At 40.0% G+C, this 21,633-nt stretch overlaps 1 protein-coding gene across 1 annotated transcript in view; it reads right to left on the bottom strand.

The window, feature by feature from the left end:
* Positions 1–148: 148 nt before the first annotated feature.
* LOC132383134 (serine/arginine-rich splicing factor 3-like) overlaps positions 149–21,633 on the bottom strand; it is a 33,936-nt gene continuing 12,451 nt past the window's right edge. Inside the window, exons 3-5 of the mRNA XM_059953963.1 lie at positions 19,361–19,504; positions 5,581–5,667; positions 149–3,572 (exon numbers count right to left, since the gene is read on the bottom strand). Of these exons, the coding sequence (XP_059809946.1) occupies positions 3,545–3,572; positions 5,581–5,667; positions 19,361–19,504 (259 nt within the window). The 3' untranslated portion in view covers positions 149–3,544. The remainder of the gene's footprint in view (positions 3,573–5,580; positions 5,668–19,360; positions 19,505–21,633) is intronic.

The following is a 21,633-nucleotide window of genomic DNA, read 5'->3' on the forward strand; positions in this document are numbered from 1 at the left end:
GGATATTGTATATAATTTGCAGGCGTCAGGGAGCCGCTATTAATACGTAGGAGATTCCCGGAACTTCCAGGATTGGTGGGATGCCTGACATTGGAATGAAAATGTTAAGTGCAACTGGCCCTTAAAGAACAATGCCAATACAGACAAATGTGATTGTAATAACTTTTATATTGAAATCTGACAAAAAACACAGAACAAAAGAAAGTACAATCAAGACATCAATCCAGCTAGTATCAAGTCTTTTCTTAAAAAAGTCATTTCTTGACAGTGTGACTGCAGCTGTCCACAGTGACTTCAAAAGGGTTTGGCTGTGGATGCCACGCCATATTCTCAGTTAGACAATCAGAAATCATTTTCTTAGCACTAATGTCACACATGAGGGGTCATTAACATTGCAGGAGCTTTAGAATGCAGTAACTTAATGAAGAGATTCAGATTAACTGAACAACTGGTCCAACAGTAAAAGATTTGCAAACATTCACCTGGATATATTCAAAACTTCTCAGAACAAGGTTAAAGGTGTAGGTTACAGGTCTGAAATACATTAAACAGTTCAAAGTTCTTAACTGGGAATTTGCAACATAACATATTTTGCAACAATAAATAGCATGACAAGCACTGCTCTTTGTAAAAGTACTTAGATAAGTAAGCCTGCAAGCAAGACTTGCAAACAGAATTCCTTCCCATTTAATCATTTTTGAACCAAATCTGCTCCACTGTAGTGACAAACTCAACAGTGCTGTAGAAATGCCATTTTCCCACCAAAAAAATTACAAAAGTAAACAATCCTTTTTAAACTCCATTATCAAAATCCTGTCTACATGAACATATTAAACCATTGCACAGCAGTGTCTTTGGAGCTACAGAATGGCCTTTGGTAGCTCTTGTGAAGCAAACTACACAGGGATGTAAGCATTTCACAGTGTGTGAGAGAACCTTTAGAATAGGCTGCAGATCTTATGACTAAATCGGCAAAATGTGGCACTGGAAATCCAAACTAAACAACAGAACAACAGGTATAGCTGGTTCTGAATGCTCAATAACAAGCTCCAAAGGATCAAGGTGGATTTCTAGCCGTCTCTGTTTGGTAATATTAGCAATGCCAATAAGAGTTATTAGTCCCTGTATCAGGAAAGATAGAATTCTCTAGTCTTGAGCCTGGTCAGTATCAGTGACCAGTCACCATCACTGTGAAGCCAACAACTCTTATTAATGCTTGCTGCTATTCTTAAATTCTTATTGGCTGGAGTTAGGTTACTTAGGAATAGTAGATTGATTGTGACCTTGCAAAGTCAGCAAAGTTTCGGGATTAAGTAGCTGCCATTCCTTAAGTAACTCCAACAGAAATATATCCCATGAAAGAACTGACATTTATTTGGATTAATAAGTAGGGAGAAAAATCTTGCCATTTTATTACTTTGTCAGATGTAGCTCCAGTATTCCCACATGAGACAGACCATCTGCTGGACCAAAGGGGAAAATCAATGGAATTCTCATTCATCTGGAGAATTAGCTGTTAATTAGACCCATCAGCCCCAGGCAATAGAACTAACTAGCACATTAGCTACAGTAACAAGATTGTGACTTCCACACCACTTTTATTTCACATCAGACACCTTGACGAATCACTTCACTCAGCATTTTTGAATATTAACCCAAGAACATCAGAGATGCTAGTTAACAAGGTGATGTCCTATTACACCTAAATCTCTTTCCCAGACAGCAACAATAATTTGCGGGGGCGCTGTCACCGAGAACATTATATTAACAAGAATGTTTCTCACCATTACCAATGGAGAATAGGTTTAGATGTCCTGAGGAAATAATGTAACACTAACCTTATTAAAACACCAAATCTCCCATATTTATTTAAAAATCATATCCCATGGTGCACGATCGCATTTATTTAGTTAATAAATGTAAATGTGCACTATGGATTATGACTTTTTTGCACCGGAGGTCTTCTTCCCTTGCAAGCATTGATTCCCATACAAGCATAAAGATATTACCAATTAGACTGAAAACATAGAGCAAGCAGGAGTTCAAATGTAGACTGATTGCTTGCAACTGAATAGTCACTACAAGCAAAGATGACTGAAATCAAATTCCACTGTACAGGGCAAGGTACACCTGGCCTGAGTCAGGACCTGCAGTTGAACAATGATCGGATGCTTTGCAAGAACAATGTACAGTGCCTTCAAAAAAAATGCAACAGTGAACACTTCCGTGAAGACAAAATGGACTTAACTGGCGGCAATACACAAAGTGACAAGGTCAGAGATGCAGATGTTGTCAGCCCTTTGGGGTAAACCTCTATGGGTCATCACTTATGTCAACAACACAAGGTACACACCACCACAAGAGTTATCAGCAACAACTAAAGCGGGGAATTGTGCACAATCAATGCTTTTTACACAAGAAAAAAAAGCTTCAAGACAGAGGTGCACAGCATACAATCTATTCCACACCCTAAATCATGTCATATTTCATAGGAATGTTTTGCTGCAAAGTTGAACCAGGTGGACAAGCTTTCACTCCCAGCCATTGGCTGTTAGCTCCCACCCCTGGGCCATTGGGTCCCAGCCAGGTGGACAAGCTCTCATTCCAGGCCGTTGGCTGTTAGCTCCCACCCTTGGGCCATTGGGCCATTGGCTGCCAGCCAAGTAGACAAGCACCCCCACTCTGGGTCATTTATTGTAATACACTTTGTTACAATATGATGTTTCATCTAATTTTGAATCAGCAGCATTTACAGGGTTCCTCTGTTACAGGGATGAATACATTTACCAACACAGTCTGGGCACCTTAACATTAAAGAAACAATAGGTGGTCCCCATCACGTTTCAGCCATGGGCCTGTTAATCAAAATCAACTAGCAGTACATCAGTGAGTTAAGGCCACTGTCGCTAGAGCTGCTTAAACCATTGTTTACAAGATGGTCCCTTCCCCAAAACCAGATCTGACTCACTGCTACAAAAAACCTTATCCACGCAGTTCAATACAATGACCAACCTGACAAAACCAGACTCCATTATTCCTCTCCTCCAAACTGTCCCATCCCTGCTCACCTCAAACTATGGGGTACAGTTTATTAACAGTACGCACATCTTGGTGAAAACAGCCCTTTTTCACACACAGTAACTTTTCGTTGCAAGACAAACTTTAAAAAAAATCACTTGGGATTTAATGAATAATGGTTGACCTCCTTGGGTAATGAAAGCAAGAAAAATTACACGTGATTGACAAGAAATAGAAGTTTTGTTACTACTCTAATATTGGTCTGACCCCCTTTGATAATTAGTATGAAATTTTATATATTTTGCATGACAAAAGTTTTTTTTGTTTTTAAAAAAAGTTCCAAAAAAAATTAGTGAGCTGGTTAAAGCTCATCCTTCAAACCAGAATAAAAGAACGTAGAGCCTCTTCTCCCAACCCCACCCTGCTGCTTTTAAATTGTCACCAGATGTAGAATCAAAGGAGCGTTGTAGATGTTCTTCATCTCCCAGGGGTCAGGATGGAGAAGAGGCCATCTCCACCAGAGATTTTACTTCCTCTCAACAGATCGGGAACGACTGCAGGGAAGGAAAAAGTCAAAGTCAAATTGTTTATTATTGAAGTTGTTTATCTCACCCTAGATTCATTTTCTTGTAATTTGAGGTTTTCATAGGAAAATAAAGAAATGCAATAGAATTTATGAACAACTATACATAAAGACTACATAAACATATAAATAAACAGTATGACATGAAAAGGAAGACGTGGAAAAATAGCTTAAGAAAATTTTCAGCCCTTTAAGAAACTTCTGTCCTTTGAAGACTAATGAACCCTAAGTGTAACAAACTTCACAGGGGAGGGGAGGGTGGAAGAGAGAGGGAGAGATGAAGTTAGAAACTGGAAGGTGATCTGGAAAAAGTCAGAGGAATCTGAAGGAAGAGTGCACTGTGGAAGAAAGGGAAGAAGCACCAGGAGAGGCGATAGGCAGATGAGGGGAAGAGATAAGAGGCAAGCCAGAGAGCAAACAGAAGAGAGAAGGTGAAGGGGAAAAATATCTGTGTTTATGTTGCAGGCTACATGACCATAAATAGAAATACCAAGGCAGACAGTCGCCAAAGAAATCTTTTGAGGTTTTCACCTACACTGCTGCAGAAATCAAAGTTTTAAAACCTAATGACTAAATTATCAAACCAATTCACAAAATGAAGGTTGGTAACCCCCCCATCCCCACCCCACCACCTATTGCTACATTCACTGAGGACTTGGAAGATTCCCAAATTATCAACAACTGGGACAAGCTGGTATAAACTGCTTCTCTTTGCAAAAGGAATATTATAATCGTCATGCTGTGCACTAGAACTAAACTCTTAATTTTCTCTGTCCTCCCCACCATTCATCAATTGTTTTTAATTACACACATGTCACAATTTTCTCAATGGCATGCATTTATCTGCTTGTGGTGACAGTCCCCCTGCATGCTGTTTACCACGTATCAGTAGCAAATTGCTCAGTAATTATCAAATCAATGGTCAGGGACAATTCCAGACTGCCACCGGTTCGAAAACAGTAGTAATATTCTTCCCCAAACAAAACTCCCTTGTTGTTTAGTGCTCTGTTGTCTGATCACTTCATGTAATTTAACAAATTTTGCTATGATCAGATACATGGCAAGGGACTACATCAGCCTGCATTTTCTTTTGTAACAACATATTCTATAGCTACCTCATTGACAAATTCTTCTACTCAACATTTTGTTAGAGATGAGCTTTTCTATCATATAGAAAAATACAGATGAATTCATTGTTTACATCAAAGACCAACACAAGTGTCACCATGTTTCCAGTGCAAAAACAGCCTGCCATTACTTACTAATCCTTTGTGTTTGGAAAGTGGGAGGAAAGCCAGTCACAAGGAGGACATACAAATTCCTTACAGACAGCTGTGGGAATTGAACCCCAATTTTAAAAACTGGCACTGTAAAGGGTTACACTAATCACTATGCTACCATGCTGCCCCTGACAGATTTAATAAATCTAGCACATTGCAAGAATCTAATTTAAAAGATTCTTACAATCTCAAGACAGCAACAGAATGCATATAGAAGAAAATTCCATCAAGAAATTCAACACTAAGATTTAAAGAATACAGAAAATTTACAAGGACATTGCTGGGACTTGAGGACTGAGTTATAGGGAAAGGTTGAACAGTTTACGACTTTATTCTCTGGAGTACAGAAGAATGAAGGGAAACTTAATTCAGATTTACAAAAATTATGAGGGATGTAGAGACAGTAAATACATACGTACTTTTTCCACTGAAGTTAGCCAAGAATAGAACTAGAAGTCATAAGTTAAGGGTGAAAGATGAAACATTTAAAGGGTAAGCAAGCAGGAACTTCTTTGAACGCCTCTGAGAGTGTGGAATGAGTTGTTAGCAGAAGTGCTGGATTCAAGTTTGATTACAATATTTAAGAGAAGTTTGGGTAAGTACATGGAGGGGAGGGATATGGTCCAGATGCATATCAATTGGACTAGGCAGAATCAGTACAGTAGTAGATGGGCTGAAGGATCTTAAATAACTACCAACCTGTGTGACCTGGAGAAAGATCTTGATGGTTCACGCCTTTCCCTTGAAATTGAACGCTCACGACGCCTATTCTCCCTGGACCGAGACCTGTGGTGAACCAAGTGAAACAGGAGCAAAGATCATGTGAGCCAACTGTACTCAGGCATTATAAACTCCACTACAGGGATCTTATCAAATGTGAGAGGGGAAGACACCATAAAAATGAAAATCTCAAGCCATTTTAATGCAAACCACAACTACACAGCAACCTTTTGTTTTCACTAAATGATGCTAGTGCACTTTCTGAATTAGTCTGTGAACAAATGCACAGAATCTGGCAACTTTCAGAAATAATGAAGATGCTACCCCAATGCACAAAATACATGGGTAGGTAAACCCCTTTTAAAATGAGGTAGGAAATATTCCCCCAGGATAAAGATTTGCAGCATTTCAGCTTTGCCCATAACCATCTGATAAACCCAGTAATAATGGTGAGATTACCATCTTAAAAACTTAATCAAAATTTACTCCAGAAAAGAGCACCATCACCATCTAGCAAAATTTCAATTGCATTCTTTAATTTCTCAGAGGAATACGAATCCTGACTGCCTTCCTCTATCTGCAATAGCAAAGACCAGAGTGCAGTGTAGTCAATCGGACCTTGAAGAGGCAGTAACCACCTGAGGGGAGCTAATGAATCATTTTAAGTTGTGTTAATCCTGAAACTTACTTCTGAAGTCCACACTCTCTGTAACTACAAGGGTGGCACAGAGTTCCAATACCAGTTATTACATCAATTATTAAGTCTCTCCCCCTTCATCTCCCTTGAATCACCTGTGGAAAAGAGTACTTTACTTCGAGTTGCAGGGCAAATGAGGAAAATGCTAACGGACAACTGAGCTACGTAACAGATCTTTAATCACAGCACCTCTTTGCAAACATTGAACTACCGAAGTGACATCTATGGCACCACCATCAATACTGACAGTCTAATAACCCCTCCTCGAGACTGCTTGGTAAGTCTATCACTAACTTACCGAATCACCAAACCTTCGGGAATCACCTCTGACCAGAAACTCAACTAAACAAACTGTTATCAGTAACAGGTCAGGCCGAGTATGCCAAGGCAATTGTTTTACCTTATGACACTACATACAGTACACAGCTGGAGTGTCCAGGACTTTCGCACAACATTGTACTGTCAATGTGGAGCAGACAGTGAGTTTGTAAATTTGGCGGAAGCAAAGGCTGTTGAGAATGGCAAGAGGCATGTTGGACAGGTGGTACAGGGGAGTATCAGGGTTGGGGGGCAGAGCAGGTGCAGACCCACCGAGCCCTGAGACACCAGAAAAGGCCATTTGATTCCAAACAATTGGCTTATTGTTCATTACAGAATCTCTCTGGTGCTTCCTGCTCCCTCCCCTCATGTATCCCCTTTTCCCAAGCATGATCCCCCTCTCCCTGGCCCCTTCCCACTCAAGTCCACAATAGAGACCCTTATTAGAATCAGGTTTATCATCACTCACATATGTCATGAAATTTGTTTCCTTTTGTGCTAACAGTACAGTGCAATACACAAAATTACTACAGCACTGCGCAAAGTCTTAAGCATTCTAGCTATATACAGTTGTAAGTATGTGAACCCTTTGCAATCAGCTGGTTTTCTGCATTAATTGCTCATAAAATGTGGTCTGATCTTCATAAAAGTCACAAAAATAGAGAAACACAATCTGCCCAAACTAATAATATGCAAACAATTGTACTACTTCTCAATACTGAGTGCACCATTTAAACAATCGCAATCCTAGGGTAATGCCGTCAACAACAGCTATATGGAGTCAATTAGATGAGATTGGAGGTGTGGATTGTAGAGATGCCCTGCCCTATATAAAAAAAAGTCAGGTTGCTGACCGAGCCTGCTCTTCTCAAGAAAAGTCTACTTATGTGCACCATGCCTCAAAGAATTGTAGAGATGTAAGCTGGAAAGGGCTACAAAAGTATTTCTAAAGACCTGAGTGTTCATTGTTCCAGTTAGAGACATTGTCCACAAATGGGAGGAAATTCAGTACTGTTGCTACTCTCCCTAGGAGTAGGCGTCCTGCAAAGATCACACCAAGAGCACAATGTGTAAAGCTGAAGGAGGCGAAAGAGAACCCAACAGTAACAACAAAAAACCTGCAGAGATCTCTTGAACTTACTGAAGTCTATTCATGTCTCCACTATAAGGAAAACACTGAACAGGAATGGTGTTCATTGAAGGACACTACTGAGTAAATGACTGCTCTTCAAAACAGGAAAATAAAATTGCTGCACTTCACAAGTTTGCAAAAGAACACCTGTATGTTCTGTGAACATATAAAACAAAGGTTAAACTTTCTGGCAGAAATGCACACTTCTATGTTTGGAGGAAAAAGGGGACTGCACACCAACACCAAAACCTCATCACAACTGTGAAGCATGGTGGAAGGAGTATTGTCGCATGGGGCTGCTTTGCTGCCTCAGGGCCTGGACAGCTTGTAGTTGTTGAGGAAACAATAAATTCAAAACTGTATCAAGACATTTTCCAGAAGAATGTTAGCAGTCTGACAGCTGAATCTTAATAGAAGCTGAATGATGCAACAAAACAATGATCCAAAACATAAGAGTAAATCAACAACAGAATGGTTAAAAAAGAAAATTTGCATTTTGGAATGGCCAAGTCAGAGCCCAGACTTTAATCAAATTGAGATGCTGTGCCATGTCCTAAAGAGGGCTGTTCACACAAGGTATCCCAGAAATATTGATGAACTGAAAGTTTTGTATGGGGGAATGGTCTAAAATTCCTCCTCGCTGTTGTGCAAGTTGATCAACAGCTACAGGAAACATTTGATGGTTACTGCTGCTAAAGGAGGTTCTACTAGTTATTAAATAGAAGGGTTCACATACTTTTCCAGCCTGGACTGTGAATGATTAAACAATGTGTTCAATAAAGACATGAAAAGTACAATTGTTTGTGTATTATTAGCTTAGGCAGATTGTGTGTATTATTGTAACTTAGATGAAGATCAGACCCCATTTTATGAGTAATTAATGCAGAAAACCAGTTAGTTGCAAAGGGCTCACAAACTTTTTCTTGCAATCTATACATGTTAAAACATTTGCACAGTACTGCACGTTACACAAATTACAATGAAATTTACTCCGATGAGAGGAGCCTGACAACATTCAGAACCACTATTTGACCAGCATCCAATCCATTCCCTCCACAGTGTCTGCAGTGTACACCAACCATTTTTCAGTTATTCACCAAACCTATTCCAACAGCAAATGACCAGATCAATCTCGACCACAAAGGGAACATGGAAAAAAGTGACAACGGAGATACCACCATCATCCACAGTTTCACCAATCAGACATCATCCTGAGGTGGAAGTGAGTGGGTGTTAACTTCTGCCTCACTGGGTCTAAATTCTGATCTTCTATCCAATAGAAGTGAGAATACCTTCATCTGAAGGGCAACAGCAAGTCAAAGGTTGGGTCACCAATACCTTCAGGAACAACTAGAGTTAGGGACTAAATGCTGCCTTGCCGACAACGATCAAATCCTGAAAAATGAACAGGTAAAAGTTAAAGGGCACAAAATGAAGTTTTGTGTAAACTCCTTCCCTCTATAAAATGAAGATATCGAACAGAAGGTAAGAGACGAGATTCAAGAGGCCCATTATCTTATTCTGTTGCAAGCATCATGATCCTGAGGAGTTAAAACTTACGAACTGCAGATGAAATTTCCCCATGTGTATTTTCTCCATGCTCTACTCTCAAACCATTATAAACCATCTACTCTTTCACCATAGGGCTTCAAAGGAAGAACTGCAATTTTTGACTTAGAACAAGTTTATCATGCATCTGGGAATTTACATGAAAAAAAATCAACCATTGAGGACATTTTCAAAAGGTAGTGCCTCGAGCTGGCATGTATCAGTAAGGCCCCTCACCACCCAAGATATGCCATCTTCTCATTACTACCAGAGGTGGTACAGGAGCCTGAAGACACACACTCAATGTTTTCGAAACAACTTCGTCCCCTCTGCCAGAGTTCTGAATGGTCCATGAACACTATCTCACTATTCTGCTCTCTTTTTGCATTATATTTCTCATTGTAAGTTTTAAAATTTATCACACTGTACTGCTGCCACAAACAACTACTTTCACATTTGTCAGTGATAATAAACCCGATTTTGAGAAATCCATTATGAGCCTATGAAATCATATCTAGCTTGTGAAGTAATTAATCTGATCTGTTAAAAAGGTGCAGCTTTCCACTACCCATAGGTATGGAGATCCAATGGTAAACTGGCCATTCCCTAATCAAGGTCGCTTTCACCATGACTACAAGCACCTGGAAACAGTGAAAGTAACACGCACACTCAACTTGTCTGGATGGCAGCAAGGACACCTTCCGGTAACAACCACCTCCAACACCAATATCAAATGGCCTTTACTGACAGTTGGGTCACCCTTGAGACACTATTACATCCAAACATATAAGCAATTTCTGGAAATCTTCACCATGGCAAAATATAAAGATACTTCTGAGAAAAATCACTCATCTGATTTAAAACGTACTGTGGGCCTGAAAGCAGCCCAATAAGTTCTTGATTTTGGTGACATTGTCTTCCCAGCTGAAGGACTGATTCTTAAGCAACCTCCAATGTCTGGATTGTGAAACAATGTGCTGATCAATCAAGCAGCAACATGCCTTATTAGTAAAAAAAAATCCATTTAGAAGAAGCCACTATGTACTGATCAAATCTATTTAGTGACCAGCATCCAAGCATAACAGCCTCCAAATACATGTAAAGGTGGTAGCTTTCACTGAGACTACACACGAACATGTTCCCGCTTCTGGAATTCATGACCCCCTTGTCTGACACTCACCACTAGTGGAAATATCTATTTATTTATTTATTTATTTATTTGGCAATAAGGCACAGAATAGCACCACCAGCAACACACTGATTTAACCCTAGTCTAATCATGTGGCAATTTACAATGACTAATTAACCTACCAGCTGGTAGGTCTTTGGACTATGGGAGGAAACCCAGAGATTCCATGGCAAGTGCGAATGAACTCCTTACAGAGGATGCCAGGATTGAACTCTGATGAACCAAGCTGTAACAGCATCCCACAAATGCTACATTACCATAATCTAAAATGTACCCCTGCGTTATGATCTCAATAATGTCAATCACTGTTCAAATAGGGAATGAAATGCAACTCCTTTTTAGAAAGGTGTGATAATTCTAGAAATTAAGCTGGTGAATATCTTTTGTTCTACTTTGAATGCTAGTAAAACCTTTCCTTAGATAAGGGACTAATTGCCTCCACACGCCTGATCTACCAACATTGTACCAAAGTCAAGACTAATCAACTTTGCTATCTGCTTTAGGCTCAAATACCACTCCAATCATCCCTTGCCACTGTTGGGTGTTGCAGAGAGGGGTGGTTCCCAGCAGAGTTTAAACTAATTCTCGCCTAGCTATATTCGCTACACTACACACGCCAGTGGCATGGGAGCGAAGCGGTTAGCATAATGCTTTACATCACCAGCTAAGATCTGGGTTCGATTTGCGTCACTGTGTAGAGTGTACATTCTCCCCGTAATCACGTGTGTTTCTTTTAGCTATTTCGGTTTCTTCCTACATTCCAAAGACATGGGCTAGAGTTAGAAAGCTGTGGGCATGCTCGGTTGACTGTGGAAACAGAGCGATACCTGCAGGCTGCCCAGCACAACCCTCACTGACTGATTTGACACCAACAATGTATTTCAATGAATTTTTAAAAATGTATACCTGGCAAATAAAGCAGGTTTTTTTTCCTAAACTTATCTTTTTAAGGCACTAGCATCTCTTAACCAACAAGATCTCCAGTTCAGCAAGAGAGGAAAGGAAAATTTTCAGGAAGAAAACTAACATTGTCCACATGATCCAGTAATAATTATAAACTTGTCCAATACAGGCGCCTGGTGACAGGTTAAGTTTCTCCACAGTGTGAATCTCTAGTTATGCCTTTGTGTTAGATTTGGAACTTGCACATTATGCCGGAATTAAGCTATCTGAATTCTTTAAAAATAGTTTAAATAGTTTAGTTTAATAGTTTAAAAATTTGAAAACTAAACTGGAATTACAAAGGTCCACCTGCATTCAGGATTAATTTAAGTACACAACCTGCTTAAGAACTGTGTGAATTTTTAATATTTTGCTTTTCTTAAGAAATCATTCAACAGGTCTAACACTAACTCAACAGGATAGCAGCAACTGTTTCACATTCCAGAAATTTCAGGTTATCAGTCCAATAGAAAAACTTTAAAGAGCCAGGATCGGAAGGGACTGAAAAATCACAAGGGATGGGAAGGTAGAGTGGGAAACACGAAAGTGAATTCTCAATTTAAAACGTAAAAGGCAGATAAAACTTACTAGAACAGTCAACATTATAGCAACTCAACAGCCATCTGCAGGGCGTGTCGTGTGACGATGGTGGTGGGGAGGGAAAAAAAGGGGCCTGCACCTGGATTCATGCACGATGTAAAGTGTAGAATTAAATAAAAATAGGTATTAATTTATCTGCTGTGTATTGGCACGGAGACCAATCGGAGCAGCCACTTTTAGAGTGCGTTGGTACCAGTTTACTGCCGACGCAGGCCTTGGGTTTGCAAAGGCTGGCGGACAGCCACACCCCACTGATGGATCGAGAGGATTTCAGATGGTTATTTTTTTTCCCCCGTTGGCTGTTTGGTCGTTATGGTTGCCGGCAGAAACAGTAGAGAAGGGATGGTTGTTTATAAACAGCGTGCTGGGGTGCGCAGGAAAAGACCCAAACTTGTCGGTCCAGCGGTTGGCCATTCGGTTGCACACACTCACAGACACACGTGAATGCTGGACATTTGAAGTGTGAGGCGTTCGTTTAGATTGGGACGTGCTGATCCCCTGATGTAGACACAACCAGTTGATTGGCTAATGTAGACTCGGAGAAGTGGACGGTCTCTGAAAGGGGGCAGGGGGTGAGTGCGTGGGTTTCAACTGCACATTTCATCAAAAGAAAAAAAAATGCACAGAAACACCAGTTACTATCTAACCAATGATGATGCATTTTCATTTAACTTAATTTTTCAATACATAGAAATACACACCAGTACGAGATTTAAAAAATCATCCAACACTGAATATACAGAACACAAAGAAAAAAAAAACTTCTGATTATCACTTTTAAGTTTGAGCAGTCATAATATCAGTGTTGAATTGAAATAATCAAACTTTTCCCTGTAAAACTTTTAGGTTATGACATTGCTAACATCCTAATATTGCCATACTGCTGTGTATTTTGGGTATAGACACCAACCCAAGCACGGTGACAAATTGAACTATTGCAACCTCTATTTTCCAATAGCTACAAGTTATTAGGTCAAAATCCTCCAACTCTCTCTGCCCAGCAGCATTCAGGGTATACCCACACCTTTAAGACTGCTGTGGTTCAAAATGGCCACCGTAAAAGGCAAGCAGGAATGAGCAAATAAACTCAGACTGCAAATATTGGAATTTTTTTTTATATATAGTAAGTCAATCAAAAATGGCCTTGATCCAGCACTAATAAATCTCTGAAATGTCTTAACTAGCCTTAGCTGGGTCAAAAGAAAACCCACTAACTGACCCAAACAACTTTAAAGTAAGGACTGTTTGATGGCTCTGGCCCTATATTCACTAGATTTCAGAAGAATGAGGGTTGACCTTATTGAAACCCATTGATAGTGAAAGGCCTTGACCGAGTGGATGTAGAGAGGATATTTCCTATGATGGGAGAGTCTAAGACCAGATGAGAGAGTCTCAGAATGAACAGATAAGGAGAAACTTCTTTAGCCAGAGAGTGGTGAATATGTGGAATTTGTTGCCACAGGCAGCTATGAAAGCCAAGTCTTTATGTATACTTTAAGGGAGAGGTTGATTGATTCTTGATTAGTTAGGGCATGAAGGGACACAGGGAGAAGGCAGAAGATTGGGGCTGAAAGGAGAATTGAATCAGCCATGATGAAATGGTACAACAGACTCAATGGGCCAATTGGCCTAATTCTGCTCCTATATCTTATGGAGTAAGTTAAAAGCAGGGTTCATGCCCTCGATTACTAGCTAGTGACATTTTCTAATAGGATTGCTAGATGTACCTGTTGTACTTTTTGCTGTACAGTCAACATTAAACAAGAAGAGTGACAACTAAGAAAAATCATTAGGATTGTTGTTTTTTAACTCCGAACATTGCAAAGATAATGAAACTTCCAACTGTTTGTTCCAAATTGTAGATTATTTTTTAAATTCCATTCATTAGCGAGTACACAATTAAAGAAATTCATACTTTGTGCTGTTATGAAATTTATAAACTTTTAGTCAGCACGTACAAAAACAGTAATTCAGCTTAAAGATCTACATATAATAAACTCCACATTGTGCAATGTTGTAGCCTGTTATGTTTTAATTGTAAATATTTGATTGCTCTTAGAGAGTGATTAATCTTATGAGTAAATTATAAGTTCAGCAAAACATTGTGTGGGCTGAAGGGCCTGTACCTTGCTGTAAGTGTTCTATGATCTCCAAGAACAATCATTACATATAACACCAGCTACTGTTATTTTTAATGGTTAGCCTAATAATAGTGCAATATGCAGCTGCTTGATTTCAATAAATTTCATTCAACATCGACACGATGGAAATGGTGAATTCAAGTTAAGACTAGTAAACAATGTCTGAATAGCATTAATTCACTCGTCCTAGTTGAGAGGGAATGAACCAGGTGAATGATTACAGCTTCTTTCTTTTAAACAATGTTAAAAAGTAGGTTATGGCTCTCCACTAACAATCTGATGTCTGCTACTTATTTATTTTTGCCACAGTCATTTACAAAAGGATCATCTATGGAACCAGAAAGCAGAGCAGAGTGAATGTGAAATACATTCTTCACATTAAGGGTTAAGTCCTGCAAGACCTTGGTGTCGGGTATGCACAGTGAGGTTGAGGAAGGTTTTTAGGGGAGAATGGGGATGAGGGGTTGGTAATTGTCCTCTTCCTCAAATAGAAAAGAAAGATGAGAGGCAAGAGGATATGCAAAGCATCACCTCGGGAAACCTGGAGGACGTCAATGACTTACTTTTAGCATCAGAGCATATCCCTCCCAGAATATGTATAAAAAGCAGGAATAGAAAGCCACACTTTAACAGAAGGTGCAAGCACAGAAAGTGGGAATCATCATTCTCTACTTTGCCAGTGCCATTCGTATGAAGACGGGATCTTAGTATAAAATAAAATGCTGGAGATACTAAGCGGGGCAAGCAACACCTGGGTGAAAACGAGGGAAACAGAATTAACTTTTAAAATCATTACAGACCCAGGTTTGCATGAAAAGCTATCAACATTAAATGTCAACATGCCCTCCCTTTCTCTCCCACCCCCCCCAAAGATGCTACTCTACATTTGTTCCATTTTATCTCTCTGATTTCCAGCACCTGCAGTATTTTGCTTTTGAGAACTTAACCTCTGACCTAGTCTTACGCTTCTTCATTAATTATAGATGTGCAAGAAAAAAGAACTTCACATCAATAAAACCTTTTTGATAGTTGTTTTCTTTCCTAGTTTTGCAATACGCTCTCCTGTGTGAGCATAAATCACTGAATGTTTTGTTGATGTGACATATATGATCTTGCCCTTATTTATCATTCGCACATCTCCAGATGAAGTGCATTAAATAGCTTTCAAAAACAGAGAGCTATCTTCTCTTTTTAATCTTATAGCGGAACAGGAATCTGAAGACCCACACTCAATGATTTAGGAACACCTTCTTCCCCTCTACCATCGATTACTGAATAGTCCATGAACTCTACTTCGTTATTCTTTATCTTTGGCTCTATTTAGTTTATAAATTATCGTTATTTTTATATTTTAACATTATACTGCTGACAGAAAACAGCAAGTTTCACGACACAAGTTAGTGATAATAAACCTGATTCTGACCTCAAAACAAGCCAGGCTGAAATCTACAGAACTCTTAACAGCCAGCAATTACAGCGCACTGTATACTAAATCATTTGCTCTGGATTAGCAGTGGAGGCGCTTATTGGTCGCTTTGCATAGCATCTTTGTGTTAGAGACAGAGGCGTGAGTAAATGCTGGGTAAACAATGTTATAAAACACTTCTAGATAAAATATTTTTGTCAGCAAGCAGCAATCTGCACTAGAGGTCAATTACTGGTGATGCAGCATAACGTTTAAATAGAGCTAGGGTGAATTTCGGCTTTTTTTCAGCTGGCGGCAATCAGAGCAGAGCCAAAAAAAGGAAAAGAAATGTAAGCAGAGCAGCCATTGAGTGAGTGGGGCACTGTTAAGAGTGGCCTTGGCTTTGGCACAACAAGCTTAGGTGAGAACAGGTTTGGGGAAGCAAAGGCCATGGTTCCAAGCAACAAAATTTCTCATGAGTACTTTTTCCCGTTAATACAGAACTGGTGTGTTGAGAATCGATCTGGAGGTAGTGGTATGTTTTTGTATGAAATGTGGGAAATTTCAGAGATCTCCAGCTCCTTCGAGGCCATGTTATGCATGTTATGGAACTGGAGCTGCAGCCTGATAACTTTTGGCTCATATGGGAGCATGAGGAAAAAGATGGGAGCATAGCGAGGTAGTGACCCTGACTGCCAGGATAGAGAAAGAATTAGGCACACCCATGGCCAGTTCTCTTAATAATAAGTATACAAGTATACTGCCTTGGACACTGTTTGGGGGGGGGGGGGGGGATAAATGACCCACATGGGGAAGTCACAGTGACCAAGTCTCTGGCACTGAGTCAGGCTCTGTGACTTAGTAAGGAAGAAGGGAAGAGGAGGAGTGGTAGTGACAGGGGATTCCATAATTGGGGAAGCAGAAAGCAGATTTGTGGATGTGGAAGAGATACCTGGAGGGTATGCTGCCCCCCCCCCCCCCCCCCCAGGTGTTAGGGTCAGGGATGTCTCTGATTGAGTCAAGGGAGAGGGTGACCAGCCGGAAGTCATGGTACATGCTGGTACCAACGACATAGGTAGGAAATGGGAAGAGGTCCTGAAGAAAGAATATAGAGGTGGAAGGCTGAAAAGCAGATAGTATTCTCTGGATTGATGTCTGTGTCATGCGCCAATAGAGGGGTAAAAGGATGTTTTGGCAGATGAATGTGTGTCTGAAGGTTTCAGGATTTCGGAACCCAATGACCTAAACAAAAAGGATGGATTACACCTGAACCTTGCAGGCAAGTTTGCTAGAGCTGTTTGGGAGGGATTACACTAAATTGGCAGGGGCATGGGACAGTTACTATGCTGTGTAAGTAGACAGTGTGTAGTGAGACTGAGAAAGACAGGCAGATAATGGGACAAAACTGCAGTCATTGTGATGAGCTGAAGTGTAACAGGGGGCCAAAATCAATAACGGTAATGACTACATGACTGAAGGTGTTATATCTGAATACATGTACACAGAATAAGGATGATGATCTTGTAGCACAGCTCGAGATTGGAATTTATGTTGTTGTGGCCATCTCCACGTCTTGGCTGGGTAAAGATCAAAGGTGGGGGCTTAACATCAAAGGGTACATGTTGTATCAAAAGGACAGCCAGATAGGGAGAGGGGTGGCTCTATGGGTTTAAAAAAAATGAAATCAAGCACTTGAAAGAGGTGACACGGGATCGGAAGGTGTAGAACCCTTGCGAGTAGAGTTAAGAAACTGCAAGGGTAAAAAAGACCATGAACTGTAGCCAGGATGTGGGCTACAAATTACAACAGGAGACAGAAAATACATACAATAGGGTAATGTTATGATAGTCATGTAGGGTTTCAATATGCAGGTAGATTGGGAAAATCCTGCCGGTGCTGTACCCCAAGAGAAGGAATTTGTAGACTTGTTGGTGTTGAGCTTGTTGTTGAGCTCACTAGGAGAATAGTATTTCTGGATTAGGTGTTATGTAATGACCTAGATTTGATTAGGGAGCTTAAAGTAAAGGAACCCTGAGGAGACAATGTTCATTTTTAATGCAATTCACCTTGCAGTTTGATAAAGAGAAGTTAAAATCAGATGTATCATTACAGTGGAGTAAAGGGAATTACAGAGGCATGGCAGAGGAGCTGGCCAAAGTTGATTGGAAGGGGACATAGAGAAGATGGCAGAACAGCAACGGCTGGTGCTTCTGAGGGAAATTTGGAAGGCACAGGAAAGATAAAACCTAAATAAGTATTCTAAAGTGAGGATGAGACAACCATGGCTGACAAGGGAAGTCAAAGATAGAAAGGATGTTCTGACAGAGGAGGTTGACGACAGTGAACCCAGGAATGAAAGGGTTAAGATGAGGAGAGTTTGATTCTTACTGCAGCTTAAAAAAATGGGGGGGGGGGGGGGGGAGGGAAATCACATGAAATCTACCAAATATTGAAAGCTCTGGTGTAATGGATGTGGACAATGAGTTTCCTATCGTGGGGGAGTCTAAGAACAGAGGGCACAGCCTTAGAGTTGAGGGGCATCCACTTAAACAGAGATGAGGAAAACTTATTTAGCCAGAAGGTGGTGAATCTTTTGAATTCTTTGATACAGATATCTGTGCAGACCAAGTCATTAGGTACATTTAAAGTGGTGGCTGATAGTTTCTTGATTAAGCAGGGCTTCAAAGATTACAGGGAGAAGGCAGGAGAATGAGGTCGACATGATGGAACGGTGGAGCACACTCGATGGTACAAATAGCCCAATTTTCCTATATCTTTCGTTAACTTCCTTAAGGCCTTGATGGTAACTAAGGATCTGCCTAACTGTAATTTATGATTCTAACATCGGCTGCACCACAGAAGCACTATTTATACTAAATACATACTGGTTATATGTTGTTGCAATGCTTAATAAAACATTATGGTGCGATACTGAAACCCTTCCCCAAAGCTGTGAAAGACTGCAGAAATGATTTACTGTGCTCCTTGGATACTTTCTTGTTGTGTAGTCCTTTATGGCACTTTGCCAATACTCCTTACTATATAGCCATGTCTATTTCTTTGAGATAGCAAAAAGATGAGATGACCAATTAAAGTTTTAAAGAGTTATGGGAGCTTGTTCAGTAAATGAGCCTGGTATAATAAAAATCCCCTCTCTGCCAAAACAAAAGGAATTTCACAGTTAGAATTTAATCTAGATATCCGAATTTAATTCAGGAAAATCCAAGGTTTGATCTATTTCTTCACAATATATTGGAGGCAATTTGTAAATTTATGCTATGTGATTATGACTGTAAATTGAATTAAATTAGCTGTTCAATAGGTAGTCTGAAGCAGCTAACATCAAAGCCATGTTGAAGATTGTGGGATTTTAATGTGTAACAGAAAAAGGGATTAATATATTTATAAAACATAAAATCTCTAAAGAGTCAAGTGAACTTCAGATATTCAAATTTCCAAAGATTATACTGAAGTCTCCGTTACTCTTTCTACATGGAAAGAAGTTTAAGATCTGACAGACCGCACTCACCTGCCAATAAAATGACAGAGCAGTAGAAGTTCAGGGCAGCATTACTAAAACATTCACATTTTAATATTTCCAAGGCTTGGTTTTTCAGAATTACAATAGTGAACTAGGTTAGGAAATATTTTACCTTTTCAAAGCTGACCCTTCTACATAATGGACCCTAAACATAGGGGTCCAACACATCTCTGTACCTGTTTTAGCTTCACACACAAGGTTGGGAGTGAAAAAAATCAATGTTACCACGAATGGATCCACTCTCACCTAGAGTAACGTCGCCGTGGTGGGCTGCGATAGCGGTAATCATCGTAACGGGGACGTCTGTTCCAGGGTGGTGGTGGACCACGATAACGCTTCCTCCTTTCACCGGAAGACAACTCCACTCGGACACGAACCCCACACAAGGTTCTGTATTAATCAATAAAAGATGAACTGTTGGTATCTCTGAAGACAAAATAATATTTAAATGTTTGTCTCTCAAGAACCAAATCACAGCGTGACAGAAGACAATGGCATACACCAAATGATCAGGTCAGAGTACTTCCAAAATTCACCACTGACATCTCAACAGACAGAATCACCACTTACTGGACAGTACTTAGCCAAGCAAGCCAAAAGATTGCAGAGGGTGGAACCTGAAATTGAATAAACTGCTGAAAGAACTCAGGTTAGGCAGCATCTATGGATGCAAAAGGACAGTTAATATTTCAGACAAGACCCTGCACCAAACGTGCAGAGAGAAGCTTGGATGGATGGGAGGAATATTGAGGCCTATGGTCCAGGTGCAGGTCAATAGAATGAGTCAGAACAACAACCGGCATAGCCAAAGGGCCTGTTTCTGTGCTGTAGTGTTCGATGACTATGAGTCCACGCCAACCATGGTGTCCAAGCAACTAGTCTCAATTTCCTGCGTTCTGCCCATATACAGTCAGCCCTCCTTATCTGTGCATTCTGCATGTGTGGATTCAACCAATTGTGGATCAGGAAAAGCCCGAAGTTCTCTCTCCAGCACTTGTTGTTTGAGCATGTACAGACTTTTTTTTTCTTGTCATTATTCCCTAAACAAACCAGTATAAGTATTTACATACCACTTACATTGTATTAGGTATTATAAATAATCTAGAGATGATTTAAAGTATGGGAGGATGTGCATAGGTTACTGCGGATTGGGAATCAAAAAAAAGGAAGTTCTCTAAGTCTGAACAGGTACATCTGGTATTATTTAGCGTCAGTTAGTCAAACGTTTGTCTTAGTATATAGTATATATTTTGCTTTTCTATGCATATAAAACACTTAACATACGTATTTCAATAATTAAACCAATGCGTTGCTTAGTAATAATTGTAGTTTTCATTGGGGCAGGGCCTTCACATGCTCCATTATTCTCACTTTATCCTTTAAAATTGTTCCGATTGTTGACCGACTGTAGCCTAACGCTTTTCTAATGACCAATGCATTTCACCTCTTTCCAATTGCTTTATTATTTCCACTCGTGATCGTTTTCCGTCAATGAAACACTGCAGGCGGCGGGTCCCGAGCTCTGCCGGGTCCTGAAGTCCACCGCACTGAGACAAGCTAATTAAGGGACTTGAGGGTCTTTTGGTATCCGCAGGGGAGTCCCGGAATCAATCCCTTGCAGATAAGCAGGGCTGACTGTACTCTCAATCTCCTGCATGAAAAGGTTGCTTTAATAGATTTACTATTATTTTTGGTAGACTTCTTTTAAAAATTCGGTATTTTAAAATGTTACATACCTGATTACTTTCCCATCACTAAATCTATATTAGTTGTTTTACAATGGTTTGAGAGCTTACCAAGCTTAACAAAAATAATTTGTAACGAAGTGTTATTGATCTAAATTGCCTTTACTTTTTAAATGCAACTGGAAATGTATGCCCATGACCTCTGGTCCCTGTGTACACCTCGAGTGTTTTGATGTCACCCTTGAGGTAGACAATCTAACCAGAATGCTGTGAACAACCATTAACTCCAAATCCCATCTCTAATGTCTATCTAGTGCAATAAAAAAATTTTCATTCTATCTCATGAAGGTCAGTTTATCCCTTACTCCTGTGACTAACCTATGTGTGCTAGCTTTAAATCTGATGACCCTCCACTGTAGCAATCCTATCGCAGTTATGTCCTTTGAAGGGTAGACCAGACCTGTGGAACAGTATTCCAGATATGTGGCACGGCAGCACAGTGGTTAACACAATGATCAGGCTTCAATTCCTGTTGCAGTCTGTAAGAAGTTTGTACATTCTTCCCATGATTGTGTAGGCTTCCTCCCACATTCCAAAGCCACAATGGTTTGGATTAGTGAATAGTGGGCATGCTATATTGGTGGCAGAAGCACAGCAACATCTGTGGGCTGTTCACCTTTGGACTGTGTTGGTTGCTGATGCAAAACTGATGCATTTCACCTTATGCTTCAATGTACATATGACAAATAAAGCTAATCTAACTGAAAGTATGAATGCAGATACCGGTCTTTGGAATCAAACGATTCCAAACTGTAATCCATGAGTCCTATGAAA

This window comes from Hypanus sabinus, chromosome 29 (genome assembly GCF_030144855.1).
Source record: "Hypanus sabinus isolate sHypSab1 chromosome 29, sHypSab1.hap1, whole genome shotgun sequence".
NCBI classification, from domain to species: Eukaryota; Metazoa; Chordata; class Chondrichthyes; order Myliobatiformes; family Dasyatidae; genus Hypanus; species Hypanus sabinus.